We start from the raw sequence: 19,994 nt of genomic DNA, 5'->3' as shown, positions 1-19,994 counted from the left end.
TGCAGAAGAAGTCTGGAGAGATGGCTCAGTCAGTAAAGCGCTTAGCACAGAAGCACGGAATCCACTTGAAGAAGCTGGGTGTGTGGCACACACTTGCAAACTTTGAGCAAGGGGGCTGGAGACAGGAGGATACCTCTGGTTCTCTGGCTACCTGGCCTAGTCTAACTGGGAAGCTTCAGGGTCAGAGAAAGGCCCTTCTCCCCAAAACAGAAAGGAGAGCAAAATTACACCCCTGAACACATAAACAGAGCCACGGGCTCCTGAAGGACATTCAAGGTTGATTTCCGGCCTGGCCTCCGACACACAGGAATGTACATTTGCACATTTATGTGTGCTTGCACACTAACATGAGCACATACATGGTAAATAACAACCTTTCCAACTCACTGGGTCCTCTTGGAAATGGCAGTAATAGAGACAAAGGGATAGAGACTGTATGTTAATATTGACAACATAGGCTTGGCAACATGAATTATGAAATCCTACATTCAGTGCCTTTTGGTATCTAGATGTAATCCCAGATACCTGGGAGGCTGAGGCAGGAGGAGTGAAAATTCAAGGTCTGTCTGAGCATCAGAGTAAGTACAAGGGCAATCTGAGCACTTTAATGTCAACTAACTAACCAACTAACTAATTAACTAATTAACTAACTGACTAGCAAACTAGTTAAAATAAGAAAAGGGCTAGGGGCATAACTCAAGGGCAGAGCACTTTTCAACTATGGCATGGCCTTAGGTTCCGATCCCAGTGTTCTGTAACATATATCAGAATGTCTGAGTAGAGACCAGAGCCTTTAGTCTTAGGCTGCTAGGTAGCTGTAGTGATCATGTGTCAATGGGACCATAGCTGCCATTTTGAACGTTGGGACACTTGGGCATCTTATCTTGATGAGGATCAGGGGATGAGAACACTGACGGGTTATTCTGTGGTTCTCATCAGTCACCTTTCTATTGCTTGGAAAAATACCATGAGCAAAGCCATTTCAGGACGAGTTTATTTCACCTTACTTCCCTAGATGGCTTGGTGTTGCTATTGGTGGGGAAGGTGGCCGGATCAGGAAGCTGAGCGATCTCATACTTATCCACATAACAGGAAACAGAGAAGATATACGTTCTCAGCAAGGTTCATCATGCCTTGCAAGTTTCATGACCTCCCCAAAGAGTGCCATTAACTGGGGACAAGGTGTTCAAATACATGAGCCCTTGTGAGACATTTCTCACTCCAGCCACCGTAGAATGTTATCATGTGTGACACCCATTAAGAATTTACTTGAGAAGCACTTCCGGGGGTCATATTTTCTTGAGAAATAAGTAGTTTGAGTGTCCCCCACCAAAATTCATATTGAAATGCACTTCTCAATATGAGGTATTCAAAGAGTAGTAACTTAAGCTGAGGAGAGATTCTAGGGAGGTAATTAAGGTTACGTGAGGCTATAATAGTGGGGCCCAATCCAATGTGATTGTGGCTTTACAAGCAAAGGAAGGACAAACCTAGGCTAGGATGCTTGATTCCTTTCACCGCATGGCGCTCTCTACCACACTGAAGAGCAGCAGGAAGGCCTTCACCCAAGCTTGCAAGGTGCACATGCTTTACTTTGGATTCTCTAGCCTAATACTGTGAGAAATCAATTTCACTTCTGTATCAATTACCTATCCTGTGGTAATCTGCTCTCAGCCGCACAAATGGGCTGAAATGACCACAGATTTCCTTTCATCTCAAACAGTTCTTTTGTAACCTTGTTTTAAACCAGATTGTTGAGCTCTGAAAGTGTAGGGGCCTATGTAAGGTCAGAAGTTGACTCACTTTCTGCTTTCTCTTCATGAATCATCCAAGCCTGGTGACACTCTGTGTCTCCTGAGGATGCTGAACTGAGCTGCTAGGATCTCCCTTCCAAACAGCTTCCCACCCCATAAGGGGAGTGAGGTATTGTAGTGTCCTGTAGTAAGATGCCCTAGGACATACTCAGCAGAAGTCCAGCTCTTCTCTGTGTGTCCTATGAGCCCGAGACTAAGCAGACCAGTGCTGTAAGGTGACAGACAAATGGTTTAGCATTGGACAGTTTTGTGATAGAGCTCCCTGCTGTGCAAGCCCGAACTGCCAAACCTGATATGCCTTCTTCCTTCCTTTCAATACTCTACAAGAAAAGGTACTCTGTGTGTCTCGCCACCTGTGTTCTCTGTCCCCAGGAAGGAAAGCGCTCTGTCCCCAGGTGATTCAGTTCTTCCCGTGTTGGAGCCCACAGCCTTTGTTAGTTCTTATGATGATAGTCAAGTCTGTACCATGGCAAAGATGGGGCAGAGACTGAAGGAATAGCCAACCTTCGGCTGGCCCGACTTGGGACCCATTCCATGGGCAAGCACCAATCCCTACACTATTAATGGTCCCCTGTGATGCTTGCAGACAGGAGCCTAGCATAACTGTCCTCTGAGAGGCTCTACCCAGAGGCTGACTGAAACAAATGCAGACATCCACAGTCAAACCTTGGACTCTTATGGAAGAGCTGGGGAAGGACCGGAGGCCCTGAAGGGGAGGAACTCCACAGGAAGACCAACAGAGCCGACTAACATGGACTCCTGGGAGCTCTCAGAGACTGAGCCACCAACCAAAGAGCAAAGAGCTTACACGGGCTGGAGCGAGGCCCCAGCACATATCCAGCATAGTCTCCTTGTGGGTGTCCAAACGACTTGAGCAGGGACTGTCCCTAATCCCGACTGTGGAATCCATTCCTCAAGAGGGCTGCCTTGCATGGCCTCAGTGGGAAAGGATGTGCCTAATCCTGCAGAGACTTGATGGGTGTGGACACCTTCTCAGAGAAGGGGAAGGGGGATGAGGGAGGGACTCTGTGAGGGGTGAACCAGCGCCGGGGGTGGGGGTGGGGGTGGGGGAGGGAGAGCAGCGTTTGAGATGTAAACAAAGAGAGAAAGAAAGAAAGAAGAAAGGAAGGAAGGAGAGAGAGAGAGAGAGAGAGAGAGAGAGAGAGAGAGAGAGAGAGAGAGGAGAGAGAGAGAGAGAGAGAGAAGAAAGGAAAGTTTAAAAAAGAGGAACGGGAAAGGAAAGAGAAAAGGAGATCCAGTGTTAGATTCGGACTGGTCTGAGCTTGAACTCTACCTCTGCCCTGAATGGTCACTGTAAAACCTAGCTATTCCTTCACAAGAGCCTCAGTTTCCTTGGAGTCTAAGCCACTAATCAATTTACCATTGGTGAGAAACATGGACGCTACCATCGCAAGCACCCGGGTAAATCTCCCGGACAGACCCATAACTAGTCTCTTGAATTGAACGGAAAGAGCATGCGCAGAGCAGAGCCAGCATTTAAAGGGGTCTTTGTACGTTTCATCACCTAACAGTGGACATAGTCGACTATAAAGGGAACCGAAAGGATAAACAGCTAATAAATTAAAAAAAAATAAAGTTTTGTGCATCTTCATGCTCGTTGACTACGTTTTACCTCAGCTGCTGCTTTTATTTCTGAGTGAGGAGGCACAACCGATCTCTAAAGCTAACAGGCTAATTTCAGACATGGAGTATATCCATTGTGCTGTTAGCTATTCTTTAAAAAAAAGAAACTTGGCTTTATAGGACTTCCTCTTTGTCCTTTAAAATAATCACTCTAAATATTTTCCTTGGCATTTCCCCAAAGAAACAAAACAACTGAGGAGGGGGGTAGGGAGGAGCATTATGGAAAATGTTCTATGAGAACTTAGCTGTTTTAGACTTTTTAAAAAATTTCCTGGCCAAGTTTAAAACCATGAGGTCTAAACTGGATAGTAAACGGAAGCTAACGTGGGACAAAGAGGACCTGGTTGAAACAATGTCACAATTCTTGTGTTGACGAAAGTATTGTTTTCCCCTAGTAAGTATGTATCACACACAAAGAGCAAACAAAGCAATGTCTTACAATTCTGTGGCGGAGTGCCATCTGCCAAGGACTTGATCATATGCTGACGGTGTGTGAAAAGATTCTCAAGGCTGAAGCACTGTTTAGCTGTTTAGATTCTACAGTGTACATCATCAGTGAGGCAGACTGTGGGGAGGGAGTCATGGCGTGCTGACACAATCGAGTCCAAGGGTAGCAGGCACCCACAAACTGGCTTCCTTACTATCGGGGTGGGTGGGAGACTTGAGAGCCACAGCCCAGCTACCCCTGCGGTGGAGTGAACTTACGGAGTATTTCCAACTTCACCTCTTTTTTTTGGGGGGGGGTTCTTTTTTTCGGAGCTGGGGACCGAACCCAGGGCCTTGTGCTTCCTAGGTAAGCGCTCTACCACTGAGCTAAATCCCCAGCCCCCCAACTTCACCTCTTAACTTAGCCCCTCATCCTTCAGCCTTATCAAGGATGATTCAGTAATTATGACCTTTGTCCTCCAAGCTGCAGTTTCCATGCACTGGCCTCACGTGATCATCTTGTAATCTAAATCCCCTTCTCAGGGCATACAGTTAAAGGAACTTTCCCCAGTTCAGAGGCTATAGGACTTAAAGAGTTATCCAAGTGGATCTGTATACCTTGTTTTTACAAAGCCGAAGCCCTCATAGTATTCTACTTCACTTTGAGATCTGGTATCTGCCGGCCTGAGTCAGACTTCTATTTTGATGGCATTCTAGAGATGTTTTTGTAGAGCTGCCCCTCCCCTGACTGCTTGCACAGGTAAGTAAGTGTATGCAAGAGAGTTGGTCCTCCATCAAAATGGATGGACTATCCTTTAGTAGTCAATCCTCATGTCAGATAATTTCACGTCTCATGAAACCATCCTATGACACTTTTGAAATATTTATTATTATTATTATTATTATTATTATTATTATTATTATTATTATTAGTGTGTGGGAGGGTGTAGGTGTGTGGATCCTGGTACTGGAGTTACAGACAGTTGTGAGCTGTCTAATGTGTGTGCTGGGAACTGAACTCAGGTCCTCTGGAAGAGCAGCCGGTGCTCTTAACCTGGGAACCATCTCCCCAGTCCCTTTCTCAACATTCAAACACGTATTTATTTATTATTTAACTATTCCTTCACGAGAGCCTCAGTTTCTTTGGAGTCTGAGCCATCAATCAATTCACCATTGAGTAGGCACACGGACTCTATCATCGCAGCACCCAGGTAAATTTCCCGGGTGCTGCAGACACCTGTTTGCTGTTACTCTGTGTGCTCAGACACACAGCTGGACGATGAGATCATGACTTCTAGAAGGGGTGTGCCTAGCTGTGGCCAATGTGCCATGTGTCTCTCCTGAGGGTGGGTATTTATGAATCACCTTTGACTTTTCTTCACTCTGTCCCTTCCTTATTCGGACCTCTCAGCCCCACCACCACAGTTGGGATTTAAGTCCTGTGAGGCACTTTGACATTGAAGTTCCCTCCCCTTATTTTGATTTAATTCTTTGAGAATATTTTATATTGTGTTTTGATCATGTTTACCCTATTCTTCCAAGATTCTCCCCATCTCCTACCTTCCCAACTTTGTATCATTCTTTTAAACCTCACCAAGTCCTGTTTGCACTGTCCATTCACTCTCAGATGTGTGGCCTTCTGCTGCTGCATGGCTGACGGCCACTCTCTTAAAGAAAAGGGACTCACCATCTCCAAGGAGCTTGCTGGCCTCTCCTCACTCTGTGTATAAAGGTGAGAAAAAGGCATCGGATGCTGGAACTGGAAGTGCAGGTGTCTGTGAGCCCCCTCGCAGGGTGCTGGGAACTGAGCTCCAGTCCTCTGACAGAGGAGCCAGCACTCTGAGGCTCTGTGTCATACCCCAGCCTCAGGGACTCTGGGCTTCACCCTTACAATCCCACTACAACCCAAGAAGTGTCCAAGTCTTTTTATTTCTTAGAAGTGAGGCTGTAGAGACTAGGGCTAAGGAGTGTGGTTAACACTTGATAACTATTTGAGGAAAGAACAAACTGACAATAGCCTGAATATTCTGTTCTAGAAAACAAATGCTTTCCAGGTGTGGTGGCACACAGGGTTAATCCTATCTACGTGAGAGACAAAGGCAGGAGGGTGGCAAGATCAAGGACTGTCTGGGCTATGCTGTCTATCTATCATCTATCTATCATCTATCTATCATCTATCTATCTATCTATCTATCTATCTATCTATCTATCTATCTATCTATCTATCGATCGATCTATCTATCTATCTACCTACCTATCTATCATCTATCTGTCATCTATCATCTATCATCATCTATATATCTATCTATCTATCATCTATCTCTGTCTCTCAGTCTCTGTCTCTCATACACACACAAACACACACACTCTCTCTGTCTCTCTGTCTCTCTGTCTCTGTCTCTCTTATACACACACACACTCTCACACACACAATACACACACACACACTCTCTCTCTGTCTCTTTGTCTCTCTCACACACATACACACACAACTCTCTCTCTCTCTCTCTCTCTCTCTCTCTCACACACACACACACACACACACACACGGAAGAGAGAGAGAAAATCCCTGTGGCATCCTGTGGATTCCTGCAGCCAGCCAGACCCTTTCTGGCTATGGCCCCTGTTTCCCACATGACTCATTAAAGAAGGAAGTGAGATCTTCTTTAAGTGGCTCATATTTGCAGTGAATGAAAGCTGTGACTTCGTGACAAAGCCAACATAGCCTTCAGTGCTTATCTAGCTTCTTAAAGGCCGGGGATCGGCCAAACCCCCTAACGGTCTCTGTGACCTGCTCTTCCAGGAACAGCAGTAGTTTGCCATTGACCTTAGGTCTTCTTCTGCCATTTCCGAAGCCGTTTGTCTGATTCACATCCTCAACAGGACCTTTCACACGTTCCATTTTCTGTGCATGGATGTGAGGCCGGATTTGCAGGCTTGTCAGCTGCGCCACGATGCAGAGATGGGACTTCAGTGCTCCCATCATCTGTCCTCCCCACACCTGTCTTCTTGGGAGGATGTCAGGTTCTTGACTCATGCAACTGACTATGGCTCTGGTTCAGAACCAAGGTCTTTACTTTCAAAGTGATTTACCTGGTTCAGAATTCTTTGGGGATCATGTCTACAGAGGGTGTTTTTTCCAATAGCTCTTTAACAGTATCTTCAACTCTACCCTTTTCCTCCACTAGAATGTCTGTGCCCAGGGACCATGGAGTGTCCAGGGCAGCTGCTCCTCTTAGTGGCAGCCAGCAGACCGAGGTGACAGAGTAGGGTCTTTGGTTTCTCTTTGTGAAACCTGGTCAATCTTAACACTAAGAGGGAGATGAGGAGGAACGGTGGCCACTGGGGCTGATGTCACCGGGAAGGAGGGGCAACGAGTGTAATGACAGGAACAGAGTTGGAACAACCATTCAGCTTTGTAGTGTGGGTGACAGAGTGCTCCAAGCATGGTTGTGTGACACATGGAAATAGGATGTATTTCAGAGAGGGAAAAGCAGCAGGATCAAATAAATGGTCCAGACATTTGACTGAACAAAACTAAGCATAGTGAGGTGATGGGGCTAGGGGTTCTGCGTGGCAAGCAGTAGAATTTGCTTGGACTATTGAACTGAAACAAGCTTTGAGAGGCACTTTAAGTAGGAGTGATGGTGTGAGCGACCCACAAGAGCCCAGGAATGTACAAATGTGTCATCTGGCCCCTGGCCCCCCTCTCTCTCTTCCTCTTTGCTTCCCGAATGCACAAGGCAAAAATCAATCCCAGAATGAAATAAAAACACTCATAACAAGTGTCCAAGGCGGCCGGTGTTTATTAAGTAAGGCCCTGGACTACATTGCAATGGGGAGAATGATAGCAAATTGAGGGTAGCGTTCTTTAGAAGTGTGTAGGGGACTGGGCCTTGGTTTGGTGAGAGAAATGCATGCCTGAAGTGCACAAAGCCCTGGGTTCTAACCCGGCATTGCCTAAGTTAGCTATGCCAGCACAATTCCTTCACTCAGGAAATTCAAAGTCATGCTTGGCCACATAGGGAGTTCCAGGTCAGCCTGTACTACAGGATCTGAAAAATGTGAGTTCCTTTTTATTATTATTATTATTATTATTATTATTAATGAAAATATTGGATGTTTATTTTGCTATAGAACACATTTCTGCAGTTTGGTATTAATTTTCATAGCCTAACATTTTCGATCCTGTGTCAATCCTATAATAATTTAATTATTATTTCATTATATAGAGGATGCTTTTTTTTTTAGACAGAAGACGGTATCTCACTATATAGCTCTACAGCTCCAGGAATGGCCAGGCTGGCCTCTAACTTACCTCTGCCTCCTGAGTGCTGGAAATGGAGCGGTGTGCCACCCTATCTCGCCACAGCAGGTGTATCTTAAATAAATTACCTACTAGAATTAATTAAAATTATATTTAGGAAAAGATACTATGGACAATTCAGAATTGAAAGCTTAATATCGCAAGGTGTGTTTAAGTCACAGAATGAAACATCATAGCACAATTTAACTTATTTCTATGATCAGTTCTAAGTGTCACTGGAAAAAAACTTACTGTAAAAGGCAAATTATGTGGTGTTACCAGCAATCAAAACATGGATAGCAAAAACAGTGTGAGAGCAGCACGCTCGCTAATGCTTACTCCAGGGGAGAGTCTGATGCCTGAACGTAAGTCTGTAACACATGAACTGGGACGTGCTCCACCGAAGGACAAAAACAAGGAGCTCTCAGAATTGTCCAGTCATTGAGACAGTGAGCAGAAGTGATAACCAGAAGTCCAGCTAGTATTGCTTGCTCTTGTCCTCTTCATCCTGTCTGTCTGTCTGTCTATCCATTCAACCATCCATTTATTCATCCATCCATCCATCCCTCTATTATCTATCTATCCATCCATCTGTCCTATCATATATATATGTATATATATATTCATCTATCCATTCATCATTTATCAACTATCTATAATGTCTATCATCTATATCCATCCACTCATCTAGCACCTATATCCTATCTACCTACCTATCTATCACCTATCTATCTAATCTATCAATCTATCAATCATTATCATCATGAGATAGAAGTAATGATTGATAGATTAGATAGATAGGTGATAGATGATAGAAATAAATGAGATATAGATAGATCCTATCTATCTCTCATCTGTCCATCCTATCTATTGTCTATCTACCTATCACCTATTTATCAAATCTATCACCTATCTACCTAATCTATCTACTATCTCTCATCTATCTTTCTAATCTATCAATCATCTATCTATATCTTATTTATTTCTATCATGTACCACCTATCTATCTAATCTATCAATCTATCAATCATTATTTCTACCTCATTTATCTATATCATCTATCTATCTATCATCTATCTATCTATCTATCTATCTATCTATCTATCTATCTATCTATCTATCTATATCTACCTACCTACCTACCTACCTACCTACCTACCTACCTACCAACCTATCTATCAGTCGGTAATCTTTGGTATATCCCAGGCTTGTTTGAACGCCTTGCCCATCAGCCTCTATGTGCTTGGTTCCTGGCCTGCCTCAAAGCCTGGCAGGCTTCCTTTCCATGCCCTTCTTTCATCCACACAGCACTTTGCTTTTATTTCTTATGGTCTGACACATGTTTTGCTTAGTCTTGTAGGTGGTAGCCTTGGTTTGTCTTACTTGCTCACATCTTCCAATATTTCTACAGTGAACCTATTTAATTACAGTATATGACCTTAACAGGAGATATTTTAGTGATAATTTCTTTTAAAGATTCATTTTTATTTTTCTAAATGTTTGCCCGAGCATGTGTATGTGGTGTAGTGTGTGCACCTGGTAGCTTCAGAGTCAAAAACGGCATCAGATCTCCCGGAAATGGAGTCACAGACACTTGTGAACCCCCTCATAGGTTCTGGGATTGGGGTTCAGTACAAGCGCATCAAGCAGTCTTAGTCACTGAGCCGTGACTCCAGTCTCAATAATAGTAATACGTTTTAAAACTCCAAAGCACAATTTCCTTTTGTGTATTTCCATTCAAACTATCTGTCTCCTAGTTCCCAATTCTCTGCCTGACTTGGTATTTCCACATTCTGAACACGGTTCTGAGTTTCCCTGTTCTCGAACCACACACGCTCTCTTTTCTTGTCCCCCAAAGCTTGCTATGCAGTTACATGCCATTCTGAGGCTGTAAGACCAGTCCCAGGACCCTTCTAGGTGCCACCTCTCTCTGGCCTTGTAGGTCCCTGGTAGTGGTACGTTTTGGCCCTGGAAGCTGGCCAAGGCTGTAAGGACCTTCCAAGAAAATGACTTCATTCTCATCTCCTCTGGGGCATGCTGTGCTGGGGTCAGCTTCTGAACACCAACTTCTGGAGGCCAGGAGGCCATGGGGTGCTGAGTTCAGCTGAGCGGCCAGTGCCTTTAGGGACAGCATGAGGAACTCCAAAGGCACCAGCCTGCCGGGCTGACGATCCTTTATCAGATAAGGACAGTTGCTACAAACACTGATTACTGCAAAGGACTCAAAACCAGCCCTTGGGAATCTCGAGAGTTTATTCAAGAGTTACTGGGGCCAAAAATTACCCAGTGTGATCGTGGCTCGCATCTGTAATCGCAACAATCTAGAAGCTGAGCCAGGAGGATTACTGCGAGTTTGAGTTCAAGCCAGGGTGTCAAACCTTCAGCCCCTTTAAAAAAACATTAAAATTAATTTTAAAAATTTAAGATTCATCCCTTCCTGCCTGATGGGAAGGTATTGTGGAATGTCACATACATGACATATCTATATCAAAACCATGCGTGCATGAGTGTGTTTTTGTGTGTGTGTTGGTGTGTGTGTGTGTGTGTGTGTGTGTGTGTGTGTAGCTGGCTTCTAACCCGTTATATATCTGTTTCTTGCTTTAAACTCCCTGTATCTTTCTCCCAAATGCTGTCATTTAAGAACACTGCCACACCCTGCCTTCAATAGATCTTGTTTTAAGCAGGTTATTTCAAGAGTTAATTATATCTATACTTTCTGAAAACAATGAAACAAACAAACAAACAAACAAACGTACTGTTGGTGTCGAAACTCGGAATCAAATTCAAAGTTTGGGGGTGCTCAGACAAGTGCTATTGGTCTGTCAGTCTGGAGCAGCAGGCAAATTTCCCGGGTCACTGGAGGAGTCTGCCCTGCTCCTGACCATCAAAGTGAGACACACTTGCTTACTTAGCCTGGTGGGGGGTTGTTCTGCCTAGAGTGAGCCAAGCCTTCAGTTCTCAGTCCCGCTGGGGGCAAAGCTGGGGGAACGGATGGCACTTCTAAATCTATTTCTTGGTGGCTAAAGCAAAGGCTGCCTGCGGAGCTGGCACTCTGCGTGTTTTCCTATCTGATAACCCTCCTCTCTAGGGTCCGGGAGTCAGTTTGTACAAGTTCCGCTATCTTGTAGAGCCACATACGGTGTGAGTTTGGCACATCTTCGCTGTGCTTACCCATAGCCATAGCTGAGCAGCTCCGGAGGGGTGGGGAGGGGTGGAGGAGCGTCTGGGGGAGGGTGATCCTGCGTGGGGATGGCGGGAGAGATGGAGGGTCTCAGGTGGGGATGATCCGGGTGAGGGGGGTCGGGGTGAAGAGGGTCCTGGATGGGGAGGGTCTCCCGCCTCAGGCGACGCGTCCCGGGCTCCTGCAGTTTCCTGCCTGGGCGCGGCAGTGTCCGCCCTGGCCCGGCCCGCAGCTCAGCGCAGCGCAGTGGAGAAACGCGATAGGAGGCAGCAGCTGGCCTCCCACCACCCTAAAAATAATCCACTCGCCGCTGTCTGCTGACCCGGGAGGAAAACTTGTCATCCCATGGAGTGTGTGAGCTCCTCGGCTTGCTCCAGAGAGATCCCCAACCGCTTTGAGGAGTCAGTGACTGTAAGCTGTTGATTTTGATTTGTTTTTTTTCCTCAGTAAAGGCATTCTCTATTTCTAGGATTGGGGGACTTGCTGGAGAGGAGAGCGTGGGGATCAGGTTTCCAGTCGGACTTACACAATCCTGCCGGCTGGAGTCTAAACCTACTGGAAACAGGGAAAGGTGCCACTGATTTAATACAGAGAGACTTTCTTAGCCATTCCCTTCACAATTCATGCAGCAGCTTCCTGTCTACTGACATTTGTTACTCTGCTCTGTAGGAGTTCTGTGGACTTGTTTGAAATTTACATCTTCAGACTGTGCGCAGGCGGTTGGAAGGTAGATCAAGTGCACCAGTAGGGGGACTAAGTTCCTGAGCCAAAGTCAAGGTAATTTATTTATTTATTTATTTATTTATTTATTTATTTATTTATTTATTTAATTTATTTGTTGATTGATTGCTCCGTGTTGATTGCAGTGTCCAAAAACGATCTTATTTGTGGAGGGGTCCCAGCACATTGCTTTTCCTGTGTCACAGAACGTCATAGCCCCTGAGGGCTAACTGCCTGGATAATCTAGTAAATTTAATAAACGACTAGATAATCAAGTCAGTGGTCATCTTTGCTAGGAAATTTCCTACTTGGATCTGCACAGAACCTGCCAGACAGCTAGCTAGATAGCCAGACACATCTACTTATTTCGTGAGGTCTCCAACTGAGCAAATTCAGTGAAATGGTTGCAGCATTTGCTTTGGTGGGTGACACTTGACATCCTGCGAGTGTTGTGGCTAACAACTGCCTTAGGTGCTTTAAGGGATGGCTAAGTGCTGAGAAACTCAGGGGTGAGCTGTTCCACATGCAAGGAGGAAAGCTTGGCTGGCACTGTCAATGGGTCACAATTGACAGCTTCTGCTGGGGGACCAGGGAGGTGGCTGCTTCTCAGCTACTCAGAGTCTAAGTTGGAAGCTGGAGGCTGGTAAAAGTAACTTGCAATTAGTTCTTGATACATTATTATATTTTAGTGTTTTCTTCGGTAGAAGTATCAAAAGAGTTGATAGATGAGTTACTAGAGTTCTGAACTGATACTGTGTCTTATAAATACCAGGAGGCACGGAGAACTCCTTTCTCCTTTGTATTCTGTTCTGCAGGCCACCCCACAGACCACATTTCACTGCTGATCTGTTTTAGAGTTGGTTCCTTCCAGTTCCTCATCCCTAACGACTGTTGTATACACTTGACTGTTTTGGAGGATTATGGACATAGGGAGAAAGTGTTCAGCTTTCCCTACTCCCTTTCCTCCTTGTTGTGGCTTCTGTGCATGAACTGAGCCTAGTCAGATACAGGGGAAGGTCACTGGCAATGGATGCCAGGTGACAGTTTGGCCCTCAAGATCAACAGTGTATCGCCTTCCTCAAAGCTCACAGCAGCCTGCACCACAGATGCTATTTGAAAATTTCAGGGTTTATTAGAAGGCTGGGGTATAGTTTGGTTTGTAGGGTGAATGTCTGACATTATGAGGATCTGGATTCAAATCCTCGAACAACATGTATAGGTGCACACACACACACACACACACACACACACACACACACACATCTCATTATCATCATCATCACCACCATCATCATCATCATCTTGGTTCAATATCTCTTATAGCTACAACAGCTAACATACCATCTGCAGTAAATTTCCTCTTTCCCTCCTTCTGGTTGGTGATGTAGCTGGCTATTACAACCTTCTTCCTGGACAGTGGCTTTAGAAAAAGGAATCTAAAGGTCAAGGGGGGGAGTAGAAGAGATGTCCAAAGGAAACATCGACATCTGTATAAGGAGCAGAGAGAGTGGGAGCCAGGGCAGGGCTCGGAGGCCACAGCAGAGGGAACACAATCTAGATGCTTTTGTGAACTGTCATCATTGGGCTGGGGATGGAATGCGTTGTTCAGTGGTAGAGCATTGGCCAGCATGTTCGATGCCTTGGGTTTGGTCTCCTGCGCTGCAGAAACAGATAGACAGACAGACAATCAAGTAAATGACAACGTTTCATTTTATCTTTTCACTGAACAAGGGAATAGTCTTAAAAAATCTCATTGCTAGCTGCTATTTTCTGATTGATTTTCTACCTTTGTCAAAATATATCTACTGATGTACACATAAGAACATACAACTTTTGCTGTAACTTAAAAAATTTCATTTTTTACCCTCCCATATCAGTTTTATATAGTGGTAATGATTTACCGAATCTATGGTCAAATCTTGAGTTTATTTTAAAAAATATGATTTTTATATCAAATATATGGTCGAATCTTGGGCTTTTTACTATATATATATATACATATATATATATATATATATTAAAAAAGATCTCAAGTTGAAACTCTATCAGTGACTTATCAAAATGGGTTTATCAACTATAATATGTGTAAGGGACTGTACACAAATGTTTGGGCTACAGTCACACAAGCTTTGCAACCAGTTACTTATATTATAATGTAATGACTTTTTTTTTATTAACTTGAGTATTTCTTATATACATTTCGAGTGTTATTCCCTTTCCCAGTTTCCGGGCAAACATCCCCCTCCCCCCTCCCCTTTCTTATCGGTGTTCCCCTCCCCACCCTCCCCCCATTGTCCCCCTCCCCCCAACAGTCTAGTTCACTGGGGGTTCAGTCTTAGCAGGACCCAGGGCTTCTCCTTCCACTGGTGCTCTTACTAGGATATTCATTGCTACCTATGAGGTCAGAGTCCAGGGTCAGTCCATGTATAGTCTTTAGGTAGTGGCTTAGTCCCTGGAAGCTCTGGTTGCTTGGCATTGTTGTACATATGGGGTCTCGAGCCCCTTCAAGCTCTTCCAGTTCTTTCTCTGATTCCTTCAACGGGGGTCCTATTCTCAGTTCAGTGGTTTGCTGCTGGCCTTCACCTCTGTATTTGCTGTATTCTGGCTGTGTCTCTCAGGAGCGATCTACATCCGGCTCCTGTCGGTCTGCACTTCTTTGCTTCATCCATCTTGTCTAATTGGATGGCTGTATATGCATGGGCCACATGTGGGGCAGACTCTGAATGGGTGTTCCTTCAGTCTCTGTTTTAATCTTTGCCTCTCTCTTCCCTGCCAAGGGTATTCTTGTTCCCCTTTTAAAGAAGGAGTGAACCATTCACATTTTGATCATCCGTCTTGAGTTTCATTTGTTCTAGGTATCTAGGGTAATTCAAGCATTTGGGCTAATAGCCACTTATCAATGAGTGCATACCATGTATGTCTTTCTGTGTTTGGGTTAGCTCACTCAGGATGATATTTTCCAGTTCCAGCCATTTGCCTACGAATTTCATAAAGTCGTTGTTTTTGATAGCTGAGTAATATTCCATTGTGTAGATGTACCATATTTTCTGTATCCATTCCTCTGTTGAAGGGCATCTGGGTTCTTTCCAGCTTCTGGCTATTATAAATAAGGCTGCAATGAACATAGTGGAGCACGTGTCTTTTTTATATGTTGGGGCATCTTTTGGGTATATGCCCAAGAGAGGTATAGCTGGATCCTCAGGCAGTTCAATGTCCAATTTTCTGAGGATCCTCCAGACTGATTTCCAGAATGGTTGTACCAGTTTGCAATCCCACCAACAATGGAGGAGTGTTCCTCTTTCTCCACATCCTCGCCAGCATCTGTTTTCCCCTGAGTTTTTGATCTTAGCCATTCTCACTGGTGTGAGGTGAAATCTCAGGGTTGTTTTGATTTGCATTTCCCTTATGACTAAAGATGTTGAACATTTCTTTAGGTGTTTCTCCGCCATTCGGCATTCCTCAGCTGTGAATTCTTTGTTTAGCTCTGAGCCCCATTTTTTAATAGGGTTATTTGTTTCCCTGTGGTCTAACTTCTTGAGTTCTTTGTATATTTTGGATATAAGGCCTCTATCTGTTGTAGGATTGGTAAAGATCTTTTCCCAATCTGTTGGTTGCCGTTTTGTCCTAACCACAGTGTCCTTTGCCTTACAGAAGCTTTGCAGTTTTATGAGATCCCATTTGTCAATTCTTGATCTTAGAGCGTAAGCCATTGGTGTTTTGTTCAGGAAATTTTTTCCAGTGCCCATGTGTTCCAGATGCTTCCCTAGTTTTTCTTCTATTAGTTTGAGTGTGTCTGCTTTGATGTGGAGGTCCTTGATCCACTTGGACTTAAGCTTTGTACAGGGTGATAAGCATGGATCGATCTGCATTCTTCTAAACATCTAAGGGCAATTTCTTTTTTCCAACAATTTACCTACTCTATGCCACATTATTTGTCTTGTTTTCAGGAGAAATGTCATGTCCATTACTAAATTAATTACCCATGGAAAGAAAGACAGGTACTGTTAATTGATGCAATATTAACTTTTAATTAACTCGGAATCCAACAGAGATATGGAAAAGAAAGTCTGGTGAGGTTAAACTCTTAAACCGCTATTTGTTTTCAATAGGAAGAGTTAAAGATCAGTTATCTAGGAAAATGGGTGGTCAGCTGACAGAGTGGGAAGCAGGGATTATAAATCTCACATGTGGGTGTGGATCCCAAGTTGTCTACTGGTTGACGAATGAATGAATTTATCTGAAGCTTAACACAGTACACCGTGAAATACCCCAAACATCACCGTCCTCATGGACTTGTTCTGAGGACTTCTGATAGCGCATGGGCTGCATTGAGAACTAAGCAGACACCAATTAAGTAGTAGGTTCCACACAAAGGTTTTTAGATGGCGGAAAGACAAGTCAGGGTCCTAGGGTCTTGCTTTGATGGAGCAGAGCCTCGAGGCTCTACTGTCTTTCCAGCATAGCAAAGAGGAAGATCTACTCAAAACCAAAACCAGAGCAGGTCTGTGCTCACACACAACGCACACACAATGCACACAGGGTAGCAGCTACAGTATTCGGGGGTTCTCTCTTTCTCTCTCTCTCTCTCTCTCTCTCTCTCTTTCTCTCTCTCTCTCTCTCTCACACACACACACACACACACACACACACGGTAGCAACTGAAGCCTTCACAGTGACTGACCCAAAGTCCCATGTTTCCTGCCCGTCTTCACCTTTCATTACACTGGGACACTGATCTCTAACTCAGCAGCTAGCTTTTGTCTCAGCTTCTGCAGACTTTAGGAACATGTCTAGTGGCTTTTTCCTAATAGTCAGAGGGTTCAAATGCACATCCACTGATGAAAAGATATATAAATGTGATAGAGTCTGTACCATGGAACGGTCTTCACCTCAGTGCTTAGGTAACGCTGAGAAAGTTCATTAGGTCTGTTGAGAGGGCTCAAGAAGTAGAGCCTGTGACTGCTAAACCTGATGACTTGAGTGTGAACATGTAATCCAGATGGTGGAGGGAGAGAACTGACTCCTGTAAGCTGTCCTCTAGCCTCCATATGCCTGCTGGAGCGAGGGGTGGGGTGGGGGCGGGGAGGATGCACGTGCACACACACACACACACACACACACACACACACACACACACACACACTACAAAAAAATAAAGAAGAGAAAATAAAGTATTTCTTTCTTAAGGGGGGAGAAGGAAAAGATGGAGGGAGGTAGATTAAAGGATACTAAGTTTCTTTGTGGATGATGAACTTTTCTAAAATTAGCTTGCTGACAGCTCGGCTACTCTGACTACAATGAAGCCGTTGAATTGCACACAGCCCAAGAGATGTCTGAGGCCTTAGGAACTTGTCAGGAGCTGAATTCAGTGTGTCTTAACTGCTTGTCACTATCATTCTTCAGGGAGAAGCAGCTTCTGTTCACACTATTCCGTGCCACAGGAGAGAGAGATGTTTCGGTCATCTCTGCTCCGATGGGCACGGCGAGGGAATCTTTCTGGGTGTGTGAATGAGCGCGGGAAAATAAGACAATTTCATTTTGTATCATTTTGGCGTTTCATTTACCAGTTTTGTTCCCTTTCTTCTTTTCCTTGCACACATGACCCTTTTTCTTCTTTGCCCGACCTGGGTCAGGTACGTGCTTCTCTGAGGTAGCGCTTCGCACACGTTTTTTATTTCTTAAACCATGGAAAATGTTTTACTGGAATGTTACGGAAAACCTGAAGTTACTTGACATGACTTTTGTTTTCTCAGCCACAAAGGTAAGGGGGATTAAAATTAAGCTGTGAACCCCTAGCTAAAGTCACCGTATTAGGAAAGTTTTATACCAAGTCGGATTCTTCTCTATTCTAGGCTAATCAACTAAGAAGAAATGAGCCTTTCCTTCTGTGGTAACAACATCTCCTCCTACAACATCTACCATGGTGTTCTCCAAAACCCCTGCTTTGTGGACGCACTCAACCTGGTCCCTCACGTCTTCCTGCTGTTTATCACCTTTCCGATCCTGTTCATTGGTGAGTCATGACGGGCCCTGTGCACACAGCACCTCATGCTTCTGTCTTGCTGGGTACCGAGGTTCTCCATAGTGCTATGCGAGAGCTGCATTCCTGGTGAGGTCACCCTGAAAGCTGATGTGCGGGTTTGTGAGGACAGGGCAATGCTGTTCTGTGTGTTTTAATGGTACACACTTGCCGTAGAATATTCCCCAGGCCTGTCAGTGACTGTATATACCATCCATGCTGCATGCGCTCTGTGAGGCATAACTAAAGCATATGGGGAGCGTTTGCTCTGAGGCAGGATGGAAACAGGGTGAGACAGAGCACCTGCCCCCAGCCACAGGAGCAGATGAGCTGTCACAACTCCATCTTGTCGGCCCATTTGCAAAAGCAAGAGCCAGTGGCCCTGAGCACTCACCCGCAGAGTGACAGACTGTCTGCACCCTGAAAGGAGAGAGGTGGATTGTGTCTTAGGTAGTAAGAATTCTCGTGAAAACCATTTGGAAAGTTAGCCGGATGCTTGGATAGAATCTGGAGTTCCATCACCTAAGCAGAAGGCTACGGCAGGAGGATTGCTATGAGTTCTAGACCGGCATGGGCTACACAGTGTTACCGACTCAGGAAACAAACGAAAAGGAGTGTAACTATACATCATTTAACCACTTATACCATTTATACATGCACACAAGCCAGTTATTGAGGGCGATTATGTATGACTTGTGAAACTTCCCGCAAATGACCGAAATGGATCATTTAACTAATTTCTTGTTTTTATTTTTCTGGAGGTGAGGCTCTGTTACACAACTCAGGCATGTGGAGCTTGATATGTATCCCACTATGGCCTGATGATGCAGCCCACTATGCCCTGATGATGTGGCCCACTATGCCCTGGTGATGTGGCCCACTATGCCCTGGTGATGTGGCCCACTATGCCCTGATGATGTGGCCCACCTTGCCCTGGTGATGTGGCCCACTATGCCCTGGTGATGTGGCCCACTATGCCCTGATGATGTGGCCCACTATGCCCTGGTGATGTGGCCCACTATGCCCTGATGATCTTGCAGTCCTCTTGCCTGAGTCTCCTAGGTTGTGGGGGGAAACAGGCATCACAACCACATCTGGACAAAAACTAGACCTGTCAACTTGTTAAACATTAACAATATTTCCATGTATAAAATGACGAAGATTGCTGTAAGGTGAAGTACCTTGACAAAAGCAAGAGAGATAGGCTTGTTTGGCTAACCATTTCAGGTTAGAATCCGTCATAGTGGGCCATCCCTGCACAGGTTGTCCTGTGCTGTACGTGGAGGAAGGTGAGCAGGTTAGGGACCTGAGCCAGTAAGTGACATTCCACCAAGGCTTCTGCTTCAAGCTTTTACCTCGAGCTCCTGTCTCGGCTTCCCTTGATGGAGGAGCACAAAGTATAAGATGAACTAAAGGCTTTCCTCCCCGAGTGGCTTTGGGTGCAGTGTTTATTGTAGCATCAGAGAACTCAACCTACATAGGTACCACAGGTCCACATTCCCGCAGTGATCGAAGAGTGTCTGTTACGAAGTATACAAGGAGGCCAGGATCACTCTCGGCACCTTGCTCTTTACGTTCAATACATGTTTAGGGACTGAATAGTGTAGGGCCAGAGAGGAGAAATGCCATTTTTTAATGTAGTGGTAACTGTAACAGGTATAGAGTTAATAATTCACATTGCGACAGACCCTTAGCCTCTAACTCCTCCCCACTTAATGTAACCACAGAGGCTGGACACAAGGATACAAGAATAGAAAGACTAGAGTGGACCCTGGCCGTGGAACACGATGGAATGTTTGTCTACGACATTGACTTCTTACCTAGATCAGTATCATCCTAGGGAAATCGTGACGTCACAGGAGACTCACAGAGCTTTCCTGTGAG

The 19,994-nt window shown here is 44.8% G+C and overlaps 1 protein-coding gene across 13 annotated transcripts in view; it reads left to right on the top strand.

The window, feature by feature from the left end:
* The first annotated feature begins 11,116 nt into the window (after nt 1–11,116).
* Abcc9 (ATP binding cassette subfamily C member 9) overlaps nt 11,117–19,994 on the top strand; it is a 123,887-nt gene continuing 115,009 nt past the window's right edge. For 4 of the 13 annotated variants that reach the window (XM_087656151.1, XM_087656154.1, XM_087656147.1 and 1 more), the window contains exons 1-3: nt 11,674–11,782; nt 12,041–12,148; nt 17,944–18,104. In XM_087656151.1, coding sequence (XP_087512277.1) covers nt 17,963–18,104 — 142 coding nt within the window. In that variant the 5' untranslated portion in view covers nt 11,674–11,782; nt 12,041–12,148; nt 17,944–17,962. 13 annotated transcript variants of the gene reach the window in all.

Source organism: Rattus norvegicus, chromosome 4 (assembly GCF_021556685.1).
Source record: "Rattus norvegicus strain SHRSP/BbbUtx chromosome 4, alternate assembly SHRSP_T2T, whole genome shotgun sequence".
NCBI lineage: Eukaryota > Metazoa > Chordata > Mammalia > Rodentia > Muridae > Rattus > Rattus norvegicus.
Note: the sequence above shows the minus strand (reverse complement) of the source record. Positions and strands in the feature narration are given on the sequence as shown.